The following is a 19,295-nucleotide window of genomic DNA, read 5'->3' on the forward strand; positions in this document are numbered from 1 at the left end:
AAAAAATAAGATTTTAATTGTTACTAAGATTTTATTTTTGTGGAAGGATGATGTCACAATGGGAAAGAGATTATATTAAATATAAGTTTTAAAAGGAGCCTAATACGCATATTTTTTGTGATCAAATGGGTCATTTTGACCCCAAATTCCATATATAAATTTTATAAGGAAATCAGCACCTAATAAAGATTACCAAAAATGCAAACCAAATGGTATTATTAATACCAACCCAAAAGGGAAACCGGTGGAGACTGCAAAAGTAAATGGAGGAACTGAGAGGCTTACGCTTGAAGGGGGGAGAGAGAGAAAGAGAAGAAAAGGTATTGATGGCGGCATGGCTAACTGTACGGAAAGCGATCCTCGACGTCCACATAAATATATACTGTCGCCTAGGTTTCATTGGTTGGCTCGCTCTCTCACTTAAAGATATTTTCCCGAAACTAATTTTTATCTTATTTTATTTAAACCCCAAAATGGGGGAAAGCCATAGATAGAAAATAAAAGGTGACTCTGTTAGTCTGTTTAGCTATAAAAGGGAAGGCAAACTTTCCTTTCTGGAACACCAAACTTGAAGTTTCTCTCCCCCTTTTTTTTCCCTTTCTTTGATTTGGTTGTGCGGTCTTTTCCTTCTGCTGCGATACAAATCATCTCCTCAACTCAGGTAAATTCAATTCAGAAACACCCACCAATGCCGAGCTCTCCTTCTTTCCTTCTTTGCATGTTTCGTTTGTTTCTTTTCACTGTGATTGGTGGGATTTTCTGGGGGTTTTTCTTTTGCTTTTTATGCCTAGATCTTGAGCGAGGGGTTCTGGGTGAAATCGGCACAAGGGTTTTTCTCTTTTTGGGCATTCTATGTGAGTATTTTGTATTTATGCGGAAAATGTGATAAGGGTTTAGCGGTGTACAGTGGAGGCGTGAGAAGAATGGCGAGAGAGAAGATCAAGATCAGGAAGATCGATAACGTGTCGGCGAGGCAGGTGACCTTCTCCAAGAGGAGACGAGGGCTTTTCAAGAAAGCTGAAGAGCTTTCTGTTCTCTGTGATGCTGAGGTTGCTCTCATCATCTTCTCTTCCACTGGGAAGCTCTTTGACTATTCCAGCTCCAGGTACTGCTTTCTCTTTTCCTCTTCTTTCTTCTATTCTTGCTAGATGTCTTCATTAATGAGACCAATGTGTTCTTTATTTTTTTCAACTTCCTGAGAAGGAGGGTTTTGAGTTTCATCCTTTCAAAGCAATAAACGAAGCCCGAGAGCTTTGACATGATTCGATGCAAGGTTTTGAAAAAAACTCATCTCTCAAAACAAGAAAATAGGAGAACAGAAAAGGAACCATAGCCAGATCTTCCCTGAAATCCCTCGGTTTCTGGTTTCTAAGCAAAAGAAGTGGAGGAACCTCGTGTCTCACACTACACTACACCACTTTCATCAACTTTTGAGACAACCCATTTAAGAAAATAAGGAATTATAGAACTCAACTCTGCAAGGATTTCCTCAGCTCTTTCTGGTTGACCCTCTTCTTCATTGCATATAGATTCTTCAGCTTTGCTTATAAGTTCTAGCTGCTGAAATAAGACTGAAACTGGTTCTGGGTGTGTCTCACACAGCTTTTGGAGCCTCGCCGTACTGAAAATTTCTTCATTTATGGTATGAAAGAGGTGGAGATCATAAACTATCCTACATAAAATCTTTTATATTTATATATATCTCATGTTGTAGTACCGAGGAAAAACATTTCCATTTAAGACTAGTCTAATGTTTGTGATCATATTTGGGTTTGTAGGAACTTAATTTGTGTCAGTTAGGTAGTGCAAGTATACCTCCTTATCCTACCAGCTGGAGCCACCACTACATGGGTCAAGCACTTATCTATCATCATGTCATCCATCGATACCTCACTGCACGTACTTTTCCATTTCCTTTTTCTTTCCCTTTTCCTTTTCTTCTGGGGGTTAGCCTGTTAGGTATAATGGGGAAGTTGATTCTTTCATTTATTCTCGCCGCAAACCAACAGCCTTTAGTACTTGTTGAAGCTTGACAATTACAGTGGTCAATTAACCAAAGTTGGGGCTCATTTAGAATTGCAAAGTGATTAGATGATATTGATCTGGAGTTAATGAAACCCATGTCTGCGTGACCTAAACTCAAACCTTTTAGAATATAGGCTACTAAGGTCCTTCACCATAAGCTGACTGCAAGTCTACAATACATGTGATTGACGATATAGATGCTCAGATTCACAAGGTTATGATTGTTGAGTACATATCTGTCTGTCTGTCTGTTTGATTTATGGATACTCTTGGTCTATTCCCTAATTACTCTACTTTTGGGTGATGTGCTACTTGAAAAGACATTAATATCATGCGTATAAATTACAAAAATGACTTTGCTGAAAATGGACTAAGTATATCTGCATATCGCACAACTTCTATATATAAAGAAAGATCTGACTGGTTAGTGAAGTACATGATGAAAGGGTGTCTTAGCTCATATTTGGCTAGTTGGTGTGTTGCTGATATTTCAAGAATGAGGTTTAGCTGGTTCTTCCACTTGAAGCTTAATTTCAAGTAGCTGGCCGATTGCAAAATGAGCCAGCTCTGGAAAGGTCCTTTTAGCCAATAAAAACTTACTTATCTGAATATTTAGATAGATATAACAGTGGGAGAAACACTACCGTGGCTTGGTGAAAACCAGAATAGGTAACTGTGCTTTTGGTATGGCTAGGTAATGGTGCCTTTCTCTAGGTGATGCAGTGTCTAAGCAATTCTTAGGTTCTGTCAAAATAATGTGTTGATCATTTCCTCAAAAAACCATATCAATATTCCCTTATTCTTTTAAAACATGTTGACAGATAAGAACATAAGGATTTAGTTACTTGATTGCATGGTGCTCTTTTAAACAATATTGTTTTTTCATAAGTCAGTCTCTTCCTTTCATGGTATTGTCTGTCAAGTGAAATAGTAAGATTTGAACTGTAGGAATATTGGAAATTTCATAATTATATAGAAGTTTCCTAGCCATCAGTTTCCATAACGGTGTGCCCTCAGCTTTGTTCACGGTCGCATAAGCTCTATGAATGCATGTGATAGCGAGCTTGGGTAGACAAACATGCATGTTGCTTAAGAACTGCCTATATGGCCCTATGGTCACACTAAACAATCTCGAACAGACAACCCATGTTATAATGGTTTGTCAACTTCTTCAAGGGCTGCAACTTGGGATAGGTTCAAGCAAACCTAATTACCTAATTACCCAACCCCGCCTTTTACATTTTTGGGCAACTTAATTTGTAATTTCGGTTGGATTTGGACAAAAAAATATTAACTCCAATTAAATCTGGGTTAGGCTTGAGTTAGATGCTCAGAAAACCCGAGCCTACTCGAACCCAATTATATATATATATATAGTTTTAAATGTTAAGAATGATATGAAGTTGAGGTCTGATGCACTTGCAAAGATTTTTGTTATTTTAGTATTATGAATAATTAATTTATCTTTCTTGATTTTGCTATTATATGAAAAATTGATAATAAACTTTTAAATTACTTTTAAGAAACATATTAGAATTTGAGTGGATTGTTTGCGTAATTTATTTATAAATTAAAAGTTCATTTTAAAATATTTAGGAGGCATTACTTTTACTCCTAATTTGATTGTTGGTTTGGAAATTGCTTTAAAATGTCAATCAATCTTATGTGATGGTCTTTTGTTTTATTTTAAAAAAATTAGTTCATTTTATTAATTATAGTAAGGGTTGTGACTATTGGATTGATCAAGTAAATCAATATTATAAATTTATGTTTTGACATATCAAATAGCAACGGTTCTAGAATTATCATTAAATGTATGCCACTTATAATAGGTTGACTAGTAAAATATTTAAGGAAACATATATTAAGCTTATATAATGCTTATTGACCCAACCAATTGGAAAACATATTTACTAACCCAAGTTTAATCCCATTTGAGCCCAAGTTTAAAGTTTTAAAAAATAAACTTGGGTTGAACCTTGGGTTGGGTTTAAGTTTGGATTGACTATCAAACTCGACCCAACCCACCTAAATTTTGATATAGTATTTTTTTTCTTGAATTTTTTAATTCCTAACCATCTTTATAACTATTTTTTATGTATTTTTTGTATATGCAATTTAAGATTTTCTTATATATTTATCAAAAATTCGTTCTTCATCATATATGTTATATCTTACATTGGATAGAAGAAAAGTTTTTTTATGCTATATATATATATATATATATGAGCTTCTCTTAACCATACAAACGCATTTTAAAGTCGTAAGTGACTTTTGAGGTTAAAGTGAACAATAATTACATGGGAAGGAGTGGGACGTTATAAAATGATATCAAAACCAATTCATAACTCCAATGCATGAGTTTGTTTGGTCTTGTAATAGGTACTTATCTATTTGGCTTCATAGGAGAAAAAATTATTTACATATTTTAAAGCTTTGAAGACTCTTTGAGCTCAAACCAAACAATATTTATATAGGAGGGGAGCAAGTTGTTACAACATATTACACATACTAATCTTTTACTTTTTTAAATCTTGCACATAGGCAAATTCAATGCACAACTAGAAAATAAGAGGAAATGAACTAATATTATCTAGTTTTTGACAGCCTGGACTGAAAGCTGACTTGGAAAGAGTTTGGGTTTTTACAATAAAATGTATGTATGATAACACCTTGACAACACCTAGTTTGACAGAGACATCAAGGGTGCATAAAACACTTCAGCTGAAATGTTCTTGATGTGGGTACAAACTCTACCTTCAAGGTGCATTCATAAATTTATTTATAAGTCGAACAGTTTGATTTCTAACTAATCACCACGTCGCTAGTAATCCTATTCTATGATATATATATATATATATAAATAAATAAAAGGGGTCTTTATATAAATTTTTAGGTCATGCCCATCAAAGGGGCCGATTGGTAGGAAAAGCCTGAGATGGCTTGAGGAGACATCAGTTTAATTCATGTAAATTAAGCTCAAAATCAGATTTGAAGGCTTCTTCTTAAGGCATGCAATTCAAGTGCTTGGCTCTGCTCCAGTTCTGATCATCATCCATTTACACCAGTTTTGCAGGTTCCGAACTAGTTTGAATTATATTTCATGCAAATGAAATCAAGGATAGTTCTTCCCCCATGTCAAAACATTATCAGAACTTGATCACAGACTGCCCTAAGCCAAGGTGCCCCTCAAACTCAATTTGTTATGCCACCTATTATGTTCAGAACTTAAGTTCAGTTTCGAATAGGTCTTAACATGATGGTTGAAAGTTGAAAGCTAAGTTCAATCCCTGAGTGGCTAAGCTTTGCCCTAAAGTTAATTTGTAGAACACAATAGCTGGGATATGTAAGAATTCATACCGAATTTCCTAAACCATGAACTACTTGGTCTTAGTGATGGCAAGTGACTGTACACACACCAGTCTTTTTCCTCCCAAAAGAATAGGTGAAGTGATGAAAAATACTCACATGTGGAGAATAAGGTGCGGTAAGAACTAAGAACTAGAGTGCACAAGAAATTGCCAACTCCTATTGTTACTACTCTAGTATTAAACCCTCTCCATAGATGAAGGTTACAAAATGAAAGGCTAGTTAAACTTTGCACAATCATAAAATAATTATCTTGAGCCCAAAAAATTAATCAACCTCCATAAATGAAATCACAATGAGACAACAATCCAAATGAACCTCATATTCAGATATGAAAATATATGAAACACATGAAATATCATAAATGCCTTCAAGACAAAACTTTCACATGCATTATTAAAACCTTTTTGTTGATTCTAATCCATTTCCAAATTATTTTGAAAATTTTTTGGGAGAATTTATTTAGTTCAAAACATTTTCTATAAGCAAAGCATAAATCTGCACTTTTGGCTCATCTATATGATCGCTCACTAAAAAAACATAGGAATCCTTTTGATAGAACACATCCCTTTTATAATATGTATATCTATAATAATAGAAAAAGATTTCATAAGTCATTTTCTTTGGATAAAACTATTATACTCAAATTCCTATGATCATACATTAGTAACCAAGAGTATATTTTCTACATGGATTCCTTACTTGAATTAATGAACCCACAAACTTAATACACTATACACCCAATTGTATTCCTATTAAAGATTTTAGGATCATGCATATGAACAATCTAAATATACAATTCAAGAACCTTGAATTCATTAATTCTTTCAGAATTAAGAGAACTTACTATCTCTCAGGCAAGTCAAGCTTAGCGCTTTATAACAGTCATTTAATGAAACCATCTGGTTAGCAACCTCATCCAATACATAAATTGTGAGCTTAACTAGTCGTATGATTGAGTCAAGTTACTCTATGTAATATAGTAACTATTCATTGTAATCGAGCAAAAGAGATTACCCACTTTCTTTTGTGATTTTGACCTAATTTTTAGTTTGGAACGACTTGATAACCATGAACTTCCATACACCTAATGCTATGTACCATGGTCATCTACAATTTGAACTTTGAACACTTTAATATACTGCTCATATATTAAAATATACACAACCTAGCCAACATATACAATAAAATTCATAATAAATATTTTATTAAATAAAATATCCAAAACAGTAGCTTTCAAGCATATAATCTCAACAATTCCTTATTTGCACTTAAATCCATTTTTTACTACATCAAACTCCTAGAACCCTCATGTGAGATCCAAACACTTTCCCTATAAGGTTCTTTGTGAATGGATCTGTTAAGTTCTAAGCTAATTTAATTTTAGAAATGATAATCTCACATTTCTCCAAAAATTCTCTGATAAAATGATACTTTTTTGTGTGTTTCCCTTTCTTTTTGTTAAAATAGAACCCTTAAAAATATGATATAATATAACAAAATAAGAACTCATTAATACATTTATATGTTATGATTTTTTACTTCCTTGATTGCATTATTTACTATTCGAGCATTTACACCTATATCACTTGTATTGTACATGACTTGGATATATTAAGAGTTGCATAGAAGATCATAGTCATAGGCTCCTTACAAGATGATAACATGAATGGGTTCTCTACGAAAGATCAAAGTCAAAATAGGGATTTGGAAAACTAATAAATATGGGATATTCACACAAAACACAACATGAATGCATGAACATTCTCCAAGGGCATTTGAATGTTAGGAGTGTTGGAGTATTCCTTACAGGTGCTTAAGGCTCTTTCTTAAGTTTTTTTTTTAAATCTACTTTCTATCTTGTTATGCATATAAACTCTAAACCTACAATACACTTGAAAAAATAAGGCTAATCTTAATTGGGAAAACACCCAAGAGGGGGGTGGGCGTGGGGGATGAATTGGGTTTTTAAAAAAACTTTTTCAAACAAAAGAAAGACAAATGTAAAGAGATAGAGTTAGAGAAAACAAACACAAATTTTATAATGGTTCGACATCCCTTGCCTACGTCCACTCTCCTTAAACTCCTAATTGAGTGAGGGTCCCACTATCCTTGAAGTTTCAACCAAGCTTTCAATGTTTTTACACTTGAATTCCAGCTCCAATGGGCTCTTACACAATCCTTCAAGTAACCACCAACTTAAAACTTTCTATTCACACAATCTCACTTAAACACAATGAAAGAAACTCTCAAGCTAGTTCAATAAAGGCTCAAATACAACTGAAATGCTAGGAAGAATGACAAGGGCCCTATGGGAAATCGCCTTTGCCTTATTTGGAGTTTAGTGGGTGTTTCCAGAGAAGGTCAAAGAGGCGTTGTTCTGTTGGCGGGGCCCTTTTGTGGGTAAAAAAGGAAGAAGATATGGAAATCCATTCCGTTATGTATTTTTTGGACGGTGTGGAAGGAAAGAAATAGGTTAGCTTTTAGAGGGGGTTCTTTGGCTATTCAGACTCTTAAGAACTCTTTTGTATGTAGTCTGTGGAGTTGGGCTAAGTTGTATAGGGGAGAGGAGTCCTCTTCACTTTTAGGCTTCTTGAAGTGGGTAGCGGTCCCCTAAAGGCTGGTGAGGTGTTCCTGTTTTTGTTTTTTTGGCCTTGTGGCTGCTTTGTATACTTCCTGTATGCGGTGCGGCCTTTCGGCCTTCTTTAATATATATTCTGCTCTCGCTTATAAAAAAAAAAAAAAAAAAAAGAATATCCAAATGAGGATTTAATGCATCAAGGAGAAAATAAAAGCTTTTAAGTGAAGAACATGTAGTGAAACAATTGAACGTAGGTGTTCTCATGCTCATAAATCAATTTATAGATTTCTAACCTCGAGAGCCAAAACTACCAAAAAGTAGTCTCAACCGATCAAGTTGGGGGTTGACCAGTTAACTAGCCATTAAGTAATAAATGCATGGTAGATGACCGTTAAGTCTCAATCGGGCCTTGATCGGACCTCGACCGAGAATACCTACCCATCGATTGGGAATGCATAGTTACTGGAAGAGAGAGAAGATTTTTTGCATCCCTTGACCGGTTCTTGATTGGAAAGGCTTAATCAGTCAAGCGATACCCTAACCGGTTGAGCCAATTGACTAATCCCTTGACAAGTTCACCTATTTTGGTCTGAAAACCTATTTTTTTCACTTTTAACACTTAGATAAGCCCTTTAGGAGTATTAATAATTTAAATTTAAAATGATTTTTCTAAGGTTTGTATAAGAAAATTCGAGTTTTAAAGGAAATTTTACTTTAATGCATAAACTGAGTTTTTAAAGATGCATGAAAAGATATGAAAATCCTAAGTGCACCCATGCATTCCTCTTACATATGTTTCCTGATATTAAAATGTCTTCTATATGTCTTGATTTTGCATCAATTGGGTCTTTTGATTAATTTTTTGGATATCCTTTTGAATTTTCAAACTAAAACCTGAAATTCTTTTAATTCAAGATAATTAGCAACTTAACCATGGTTTATTATCATCAAAACACGATTAAGAGAACCCTTGGGCTAGCAACACTTTATGTATATCATTATGCTTTGAACAACTCAATTGTACTCATCTAAACAGTCATGTGAATGAATTTTAGCAACAATATCTTGTCTTTAGAGCCATTGTAAAACCTAAGAAGTATGTAGAGTCAAATTCAAGAATGTTTGGAACAAAATTGTTAACCTAAACTAACTAGTCTAGATCACTAACACATCACTATTGAAAACTAACATGTAGCTTTTATTTTTTTCACATACTTAAAAATGTGCATAACTGATTTTCAATGATTAGGTTTTAGGATTAGACTAATAACAACTATCCATTCCCACAACATAACAAATATCTAGTCTAGTGCATCACATGACATATATGAGGCTTCTTATAATTAAATGATAAGGAACCTTCTTTTTTTACCCTTCCTCTTCCAGTGTCTTTAGACATTGCTTCTTGCAATTAGGTAATCCATGTCTGAAAGGCAATAAACCTTTTTGGGATTCATGTATAGCAAATTTGACTAGTATCTTGTGTATGTGTTTCTTAGGACAAGCCTAACATCCTTTTCTTTCTATCTCGCCAAATATTGATGCCAATGACATATTAGCTTCTCTTAGGTCTTTCATATTAAAATAATTTGACAACCAAATTTTGATTGATGATAATACTCTCGCATAAGTACTAATGAGAAGCATATAATCTACACATAGAACTAGGAAGACCACTAAGCTTCTCTTTATCCTTTTGTATACACACAACTCATCCATGTTTTGATCAAAGATAAAGGATTTGACAACTATGTCAAAATGTTTATTCCAACTATACAAATCTTGTTTAAGCCCATAGATAGATTTACAAAGCTTGCATGTGAGATGCTCTTTCTTTCTACTATGAATTCCTTGGCTATGTCATATAGATATCATCCTTAAGATGACCATTTAAAAAGTCGTCTTGACATCCATTTGCCAAATCTCATAATCAAAATATGTAGTAATGGAGAGAAGAATTCTAATGGACATAAGCATGGCAACAAGTGAAAAAGTTCCCTTATAATTGATTATTTCCTTTTGAGTATATTGTTTAACAAACAACCTTACCTTGAAGGTTTTCAACCTTCCCATCTACTCATTTTTTTCTTTTATAGATTCACTTGCACTCTATGAGTATCCTAGAAGGTGATTCTACAAGCTCCCAAAATCTCCTAGAGTACATAGACTCCATCTAGATTTCCTAGCATGAAGCTATTAGCTTGTGTCTTTGTTAGAAATAGCTTTATCATAATCATTGGCATTTGAGCATGTTCCAATTGAGCTGTCTCTTGGGCTTCCCTTAAAAGCGTGTATCTTAGCAAATGGCGTTATAACTTTCCTACTATGATGAAGTTCTAGTGTGGGTTGAGGTATTTCCCGCATAATATATGATGTTTCTCTCTCTACCATTAGTTCATCTATCTTAGGGCCTACTTTTTTATTTCCTAATATCTTGGATCATGAAATAAATGAGTTCTAAATCCTTTTGGATATCTATTAAACAGACACACTACTTTTGATCTAGTATCCAACCTGTTTATCTTTCCCTTTTGAATATGTGTAGGACACCGCTATATATGCAAGTGTCTTAGACTGGGCTTTCGCCCAACTCATAACTCACATGGTGCCTTAGGAATTGATTTATTGGGAACTAGATTCAAAAGATAAGTGGTTGTATCCAATACATATCCCCAAAGGGATGTAAGATTAAATATTATCTTGTCATTAAACTAACCATGTTTAACAAGGTCTTGTTTCTCTTTTTTGTAACACCATGTTGTTATGATATGCTAAGAGTTGTCAATTGTGAAATAATCCCACAACTAACCATATGGTCCTTGAACTTATTCAAGATTATTCACCTCCTTAATCAAATCAAAGAACTTTTGATGTTTTCCCTAATTGGTCATCCACTTTTGTTTTGAACTCCTTGAATATTTTTGAAGATTCAGACTTGTGGTGTAATAGGTAAACATGGTCACATCCTGAGTAATCATCAATAAAAGTAATAAAATACTCATAGCCTCCTATTGCTTGAATACTCATGGGAATATCTGGATGTACTAACTCTAACAAATCATCTACCCTTAACCCTTTAGTCTTATGAGGCCTCTTAGTCAAAATTTTTTTTTTCTATATAAGATTCACATATTGGGTAAAGTCCAATGCTTATGGATTCCAAGAGTCCATTTTTGGTCAATCTTTATACCCTATTTAGATTAACATGATCTAGGTGTAGATGTCATAAATATGTTGAGTGTATGCAAAAAGCTTTCTTTTATTAGATAATGCTACAAATAAATTAAGATTAAGAGCATCGTTATTTGCAGTAAAGTTTATGACATGCATGTCATTCTAATAAACTAGAATGTATGATAGAAAATTGTTTCTTTATTAAACCTTATTGGATAAGGAAATGGTATAACCACCTTTATTTAAACAAGAAATAAAATAATATTATGCCTAATTCTAGGTGCATAAAAACAATTATTTAAAACTAGCATTTGACCAAACTTCTCTATTGTACCAAAATACTTAGCATTTTCACGTAGTAACTCTGGTAAAGAAAAACTAAAGAAAGAGTCACTACGACTTTTGTAGTACTCCGGGTATCGTCCTCAAGGACTGGCTTATGGAAATTGTCAATACTAGAATAAATGAATTACTTTTGTTTAAATCCTAAAGTGAAAATCAATATGTGAATAATGTGAAACCAAGTAAAAGAAATTAAATTAATAACAAAATGAAAATTGATTTTAAATTCAATTGATTCAAGTTTGGGGTTTTCCACAATCCAACCTAGGGTATAGAAATTAGAAAAAACAAGGGTCTTTTAAGTGATATGATCTTAGGGTTTTAGGATTTTTGGCTGTCCGCGATCAAGTTGAGTTCTATAACTCAAAATTGCATCCGAAACCTAATTTTCCCTTTTTAAAACAGATTCCTAAAACCATCAAATGAATGAGATTAATTACTAGTTTAAGATTTGCCTTTTTAACCCTTCTTACTCCTTATAGCTTTGTTTTGGGGCAAATAACGATAGGGAAGACGAGGATAACCAATGATCAAGAATTACCAAGAATCACTAGTATCGGGTAATAACCTATCGTATCATTTCCTAAACTAACTCACAAGGATAGAATAAAAAAATTGATAATTGTCACCCAACCAATAATAATCTCATTGTCATAATAATTTACCCATTGTCCCTATAGATTTCCTAGTCCTTAGGTTTTCATGCTTCAAGCCCCAAGTTGGCTCTTAGCCTCTCATGGGGGTGATGTCACATTCACAATCCATAATAGGGTAAAAATCCATAATTTGAATAAAAAGAAACTAAAAACAATATATTTAATAAAGAAGAAAAAGAAAACAAACCTAAGTTCTCGTCTTCTTCCACCTTCAATGTCAAACTCTCCAGAAAAAGATCCAAGATCCCTAAAACCTAGAATTGAGAGAGTTTATATAATACCATCAATTACCTAACATGTGACATATTCTCATTGGCCACTTATTACAAAATAATTTCCTAAAAATGATTAAAAAATAATAAAATGACGATTTCTAGTCGCATCGGGTCCACTTAGGGCAGATGAAGTGCCCTAGATGCAATTCCCGAGGTAGAGGAGGCGAAACATCAAAGTGGCAGTGGGTGAATTTGAAATTGGTGTCATTTCGAAGTGGATTTCGAATTCATAAGTTGAATTTTGAAATCATTTCAAAATGACCCTCGAGCTTGGTGCAGTTGTCTTCAAATGACCATAACTTCTTCATTTCAGCTCCGATTTGCACATTGTTTGAAGAATTAGACTCCTGAATTCCTGAGCTTCGAAACAATATATAGTATGTATACAATGGACTCCATTAAGTGCTCTAAATTTGTCCTCAAAGTCAGAGTATATAATGCCATCAGATTTTTGAGTTCTAAATTTCCATGCAGCTGAATCTTGCGTCATGTCTCATTTTCCATGTTTTCTTGCCTTCTTTCTTACTCCATAATAGTCATTTCTCATCTTCCAAATGTATTATATCCTCGTCTTGTCTTTCCTTACGGCCCATGAGTCTTGACTCACTTATTTCCTCATTTAGCCATTTCTTGATCTTTCAAAATCTTAAGTGATTCAACTTGTATCATTTTCTTTCCTTGAACCTGAGATAAGTCTCCAAAGTACAAATTAAACTCATGGCTAGGGCCTTAGCATTGATTTAGGTCAAGTTGGGTGATTTGAATGTCTTTTGATGTACAAATCATATAGAATATGTGCCGGTAGAGCACATATTTTGCCTCCAATAGCATTCTTCTACTTCCAATATCCAAGCGAACTACACCTATGGATTTCACTTCAACGTTTGCTTTTGAACTAGGGTCAAATACGTCTCTCCTTTATTGAGGTTTTTGTTTATATAGAACCCTTGCAATGAATTGCTAACATGATTAATGGCGTTTGAATAGACAATTCAAGAGCTAGTAGAGTCTACCATACTACATGCTTCAATAATAAAGACTTGATTTATACTTTCTCATTTCTTTGCTATGAACTTGGAGCAGTTGCGGCATACTAAAATCACTTCCTGTCGATCTTGTTAGCTTCATTTTTTTTTTGTCTTATTTTTCTAACTCTTTTTCTCTTCTTACCCATTTTTTATATAATTGTTTGTGTTTTTAGCTTTTCCTTTAGTAACAAAACTAGCTCAAGTTATCGCACTTGGTTTAGATTTAAGTATATTCTTTGTTGTTTACAAGGTATTCAACAATCTAGGCAAGGTTTAGTGTAATTCGTTCATAAAATGATTTAGCATGAAATGATGGAATGACTTGAGATGAGATTGTAGAATAAACACTAGAATCTCTTCATTGAGGTCTCCAATTGTTTGTGCTTTTAGCTTTTCCTTTAGTAACAAAACTAGCTCGGGCTATTGCATTTGGTTTAGATTTAATTATATTCTTTGTTGTTTACAAGGTATTCAATAATCTAGGCAAGGTATAGTGTAATTTGTTCATAATATGATTTAGCATGAAATGATGGAATGACTTGAGATGAGATTGTAGAATAAACACTATAATCTCTTCATTGAGGTCTCCAAGAATCTCTAGTTCATTAAGGTATCTGATCTTTAGTTCTTTAAATCATCTTAGTATTCATTAGCTCCTTGAACACGATTTGGCAAGCTTCTCACCCATGTTCACCAAACATTTTGTTAAGATTTAGCATCATCTTGCTAGTAGTAGTCATAGATTGATGTTGTTGCCAATGTTGAAGCACGTTTGAGATAGATGCTAAAATATAACATCTAACCACCTCATCTACCTTATGCCAGTTAGTGTAGGTATGATGTTCCTCTTGTGGCGCATCTAAGACATGTAAAGCAAGAGAACCATAGTGAGTACAAATTTTACCTCTCAACAGTAAGCACAATGTCAAGATTACAGTTTCCAATCAACATAATTTGGTCAAATTAATTTGTTCTCTTTAAGTATCATAAAAAGTGGATTAATGCTAGACATTTTATCCGGAAAGCAAAGTAAAAATAAAGGAGGGTGTCTCATTGGAGTGATTACTCCCACTAAACTAATGTGGACTTTATCCAATATGGGACTCAAACTAGGAGGTAGTATGCTAGTGACGTCATCCATCTTTCATGCTTATAGACAAGGCTCTAGCATACCTTACATTGAGTTCGTCTATGGAAGCTCATGGGATTATGTATCTTGTCACCCCTCACCCTCATAAATTTTCTTGTAGAGTTTCATTTGTGTAGATCTATGAGCATCTAAACTTTTCATTCATGAAACATACATTTAAAGACAAGAATAATTATGATAAAAATTATAAATGTAGACAATATTCAAGCCAAACCCATAAAAATCCAAAACAAATAAAAGAATCGAAGAGGGCACTATTTTGTATGGCTTCTTAACACCCCCCTCCATTCCATGCTATGAGACTCCTTTTAGGGTCTCTGAGACTTCTTGGACTTGTCTCTGTCGCAAAAAGATCTCAAGATCAATCCAAACTCTAGATTATCTATTTTACATTCCTTTTCTTATGATCTTATAAGAAGATCTCACATTCAAATCTAGAAAAGGAATTATAAATTATAGGCATAGGGAACAATACTAGGACTACCTTTTCTCAATAAATTTATATCCAAGCAACCCTTTGCAAGTGCCAAAATATCCTACTCAATTAATCCATAAAACAAATCCTAGCTAGCTTTATTAATCACATTTATATGATGTTTAAAAAATATTTAACCATTCATATGTGTGTCTATATATATATCTTTCAACATCATCTAAAATCCAAACCATGTGATCTTAATCATCATATCATGCATAAAATAGAGATGCATGGTTTCTTTGCTTGACTATTTAAATATGAGATGACTTTGATACCCCACTTGAATAAGATAAAGGTGGTGCAAAACTGAAGATTTTTTTATGAAAAATTTAAAATTTTGAATTTTCAAATTTTTTTACTTAACCTAAAAGTCAATCCTTTTGCTCCTTTCAATTTTCAAAAACAAGTATGGATGGTCATCGGTTGATCCTTAAAAATGTCAGAAAGAGTGGCTTTGAGGGCATACAATCCCAACAAAATATGTGTCATCGGTTGATTCTTAAAAATGGTTCTCTCACCCACCTTTTTTTGGATATCTTGCTGATGATGGTCAAGTGAGGTCATGGCCAGTACGTGCATGAATGGAAAATATTTTGGACTACAATATGTCAAATAGATTTGGGAAATAATCTCATTCATGGATACTTCTATATATTTTTTTATCTACACTACTCCATAGATTGTGGTTTACATCGCTGGGATGAAAGTCCCTCCCAGCTATAAATTTCCGTATGAAATTAAATTCAGCTGTTTGATATGCTCTCTGAGATTTTGATATAATTTTTGACTTTGAAACATTCTAAAGAAATTTGTGATCCTTTTATCATGTGAAGTATGAAGGATATACTTGGAAGGTACACTATGCACTCAAATAATCTGGAAAAGTTGGAGGGACCATCACTTGAACTGCAGGTAACATGTCTTACCAGTTTTGCATATTTTCTCTTGGTCAAGCGACCATTTGGAGGCAAGTCCCCATGGAAACGGAAAATCGTCCTATTGTCTTTTAAGAGCATTTTGTTTTTAAGCTATTCAAATAAGTGTTTTAACTCTTTACATATAGGAATATTTTTATAGCTGCAACGTTGATCATGTCATAAATTTTTGAAGGTCAATTTTTCCTCTGGATTTCTACTTCTTGCAACAGTACTTGATTTATGTGGGTCTTGACCTCATTTTTTTTTTAATAAAAATCTCTTGAGCTAGCTCTAATTTTACTTTTCAATCTCTATAAGTTGTAAGCCACAATATTGAACATAATTTTTTTTCCCCTTGTGTTAGCTTGAGAATAGCAACCATGTCCGATTGAGCAAAGAAATTGCAGATAAGAGCCATCAACTGAGGTATTTGTTGATATATGCTAATAAAGGGATTTGTTCATATATTTACTCAAGTTCATGGTATAAGCCACACTTCCCTTTGTAACAGGCAGATGAGGGGAGAGGATATCCAAGGACTAAATATAGAGGAATTATTGAAATTAGAGAAAATGCTTGAAGCAGGACTTAGTCGTGTACTCAAATCAAAGGTTTTGCATCCATTTGCTTTTTGTCATGCATAAGCACTGCATTAAGTGTTTTTAAGTATAGTAACATGTGGAACTTTCCTATTGTTTTAGAGTGATCGGATAATGACCGAGATCGCCACTCTCCAGACAAAGGTTAGTAAACAAACTTCACCTCATCTTAGTCAGTGACTCTGTCTGCACCTGTTCCAGCCATGCTAGACGTCTAGAAGCTAAAAAAAAAAAAAAAAAAAAACATATTTGGCGGTCCTGGACGGGTTCTTGGTACTCCTTATTAGCTTAATACCACAACCTGCTCAATTAACCCTCCCTTGAGCTTTTAAAAGAGAGCAAGAAGCTTCTACAACTTCCTGGAGTCATCTATGCTAAGTTACTAATGGAGAATTGTGAAAGCTTCTAGAGAAACATAAAGATGTCCACACATCCCCATACAAAGGTGGAAGACAAGGGAGTAGTGTGGAACTATCTAAAGAGTTCATCTCTGGTAAATGCTTGTACATAGTATTTGTATGGGAGTTTTTAAAGAATTCCGAAGATGTAAGAAACCTGTGTAGGTTCCGGTTCCGTAGGGTTCCTTGGCTGCTTATAAATAGGAGGTGGCCTCATTTAGTTAAAGCATCAAACAAGTTGAGTTCGCACGTAAGCTCAGGAAAGGCCTAAATTGTGTCATTATGTTTACTCTTGTTTAAGTTTCTCGTCTTTTGATACTATAATCTAAAGCAATTTTAGGTCTTCTCATACTATAATATAAAGCCGTTTTAGGGTGAGTAGGTAATTACGATCTTCACATTCTTCATTGTTATTGTTATTATTATTATCATTAGCTACTACTTACCTTTTCCTTTCACTTGCTTTCTTTCTTCTAAACACGCAGGGAGCTCAGCTGATGGAAGAGAACAACAAATTAAGACAGAAAGTAAGAAGTTGTATCAGTATCTAAACTATTTAATTTCCTTAGTTTACAATTTTGTAAAATGGCGCGCAAGATTTTGGATTGCAGATGGAAATAATCTGTAAAGGAAAACGGCTAATGACTATGGAATCGGATAACATGATCCTTGAGGAAGGCCAGTCATCGGAGTCTATCACCAATGTCTACAGTTGCAGTAGTGGTCCTCCTCAAGAGGACGACAGCTCTGACACATCTCTCAAGCTTGGGTGAGCTTAACATGCATGTTCAATTGAAAATATTACATTCAATGCTACAAATTTAATCTTGGCATCTACCCACTTGAAAGAGAAAAAACAAACAGAAAAGAAAACCTTTGTTTTCCAACGTTGTGATCCACACTAATGTGTCTTTGATGTATTTGTTTAGATTGAGGAAATGCTGAATATGCCTTAACCCTATTGTCTCTTTGATTTTGCAGGCTGCCCTTCTCTTAATCTAATTAACATTGGCAGAAGATGGCTGAGAATTACGTAAGGAATTAATAATAAGATTTGGATATCACCCATATTTTGTGATGTTTAACATGTCAATGAAATCTAAAAACATAACATGCTGCAAATCGAAACCCTGGGTTTCGTCAAATTCTTATTTTGTCGTATGCATGCATTGGCTAGGTAGCATTTCTGCCACTTGGCTGTGTTTGTGTACAATATCTAATTAGCACTAGTCTCATCATATATGTATGTATGTATGTATAAATAGGACTGAGGTTTTACGGTTAATAATGGTGATTGATATAAGATTGCATTTCACTGATTTTCTAGGAAGAGAAAATAGATCATGTTTGGCAACTGTTTTTCAAATTTTTTTGTTTTTTAGAATAAAAAATAGAAAAACACAAAGGAAACTATTTTCTATTTTTTGTTTTTAAAAATAAAGAATATGGTGTTTTTAGGAATTATTTTTAAATTTTTATTATTATTTTTATTTATTTTTTAAAAAATTGTTTTAAAAAATAATTCTTTAAATATATAAAATGATTAAAAATAAAATACGGATATCAAACCAACCCTAGAATTCCCAAACAAGTGGATCGTTTTCCTCTGCTCTTGGGTGGAATTTGGGTGGAATTTGGGTGGAATTTATATAGCAGTACCACTCTTCCTTTTGGAAAGAAAGGGATTCCACAGAGCCACCACCAGTTCTGATACCAACATGCAAATCTATTAGCCTAATTCCAACTACTGCCAATTCATTTTGGAAAATTAGTGTTTTCGTGTATTTATTAGAAAATATATGAAAACGCTTTTAAAAAACGAAAAGCAAAAACTCATGGGGCGTGCTTTCAAAGAAGCTATTTGTTACCGAACCATTTTATTGGGAATAACGAGAGCGTCTCTGAATACTCAAAGTTTCATATCCGAGGCGAGTTTTCAAGAAACTGCTCGAGTTTTAGCAAAAGCTGCTCTGTGGGGTCGTATCGATTGGTTGAAAGGCCTAAAAGAAAACGTCGTTCTGGGGGGGATGATACCCGTTGGTACCGGATTTAAAGGATTAGTGCACCGTTCAAGGCAACATAACAACATCCCTTTGGAAATGGAAACCAAAAAGAATAATTTATTCGAGAGGGAAATGAGAGATATTTTGTTCCACCACAGAGAATTATTTGATTCTTGCAGTTCAAAGAATTTCCATGATACATCAGAACAATCATTTATGAGATTTAATGATTCCTAACAAAGCTAGTTATAATGCTAAAAGATTAGAATCACAAAAAGGCATTTGGCAAATATTAAAAAG

At 33.9% G+C, this 19,295-nt stretch overlaps 1 protein-coding gene across 2 annotated transcripts; it reads left to right on the plus strand.

Moving 5' to 3' along the window:
* Positions 1 to 512: 512 nt before the first annotated feature.
* On the plus strand, positions 513 to 18,294 carry LOC117905327 (MADS-box protein SVP-like). Of its 2 annotated transcripts, none has more exons than XM_034818237.1 (9): positions 513 to 661; positions 891 to 1,105; positions 15,912 to 15,990; positions 16,360 to 16,421; positions 16,507 to 16,606; positions 16,697 to 16,738; positions 17,478 to 17,519; positions 17,604 to 17,761; positions 17,974 to 18,294. In XM_034818237.1, exons 2-9 carry the CDS (start codon positions 924 to 926, stop codon positions 17,987 to 17,989), a joined length of 681 nt encoding a protein of 226 aa, XP_034674128.1. In that variant the 5' UTR covers positions 513 to 661; positions 891 to 923; the 3' UTR covers positions 17,990 to 18,294. The 2 variants fall into 2 exon arrangements, with proteins under 2 accessions (XP_034674128.1, XP_034674127.1); XM_034818236.1 differs by having other exon boundaries at positions 515 to 661; positions 908 to 1,105.
* Positions 18,295 to 19,295: the final 1,001 nt, after the last annotated feature.

The sequence above is a fragment of the Vitis riparia genome, chromosome 18 (genome assembly GCF_004353265.1).
Source record: "Vitis riparia cultivar Riparia Gloire de Montpellier isolate 1030 chromosome 18, EGFV_Vit.rip_1.0, whole genome shotgun sequence".
Classification (NCBI taxonomy): domain Eukaryota; kingdom Viridiplantae; phylum Streptophyta; class Magnoliopsida; order Vitales; family Vitaceae; genus Vitis; species Vitis riparia.

Excerpts from the sequence above, each read along its gene's own strand:
- LOC117905327 (XM_034818237.1), top strand. The coding sequence starts at position 924 with ATGGCGAGAGAGAAGATCAAGATCAGGAAGATCGATAACGTGTCGGCG. Across the intron at positions 1,106-15,911 it reads TTTGACTATTCCAGCTCCAG|TATGAAGGATATACTTGGAA; the intron begins GTACTGCTTTCT and ends TATCATGTGAAG. Across the intron at positions 16,607-16,696 it reads GTCGTGTACTCAAATCAAAG|AGTGATCGGATAATGACCGA; the intron begins GTTTTGCATCCA and ends CTATTGTTTTAG.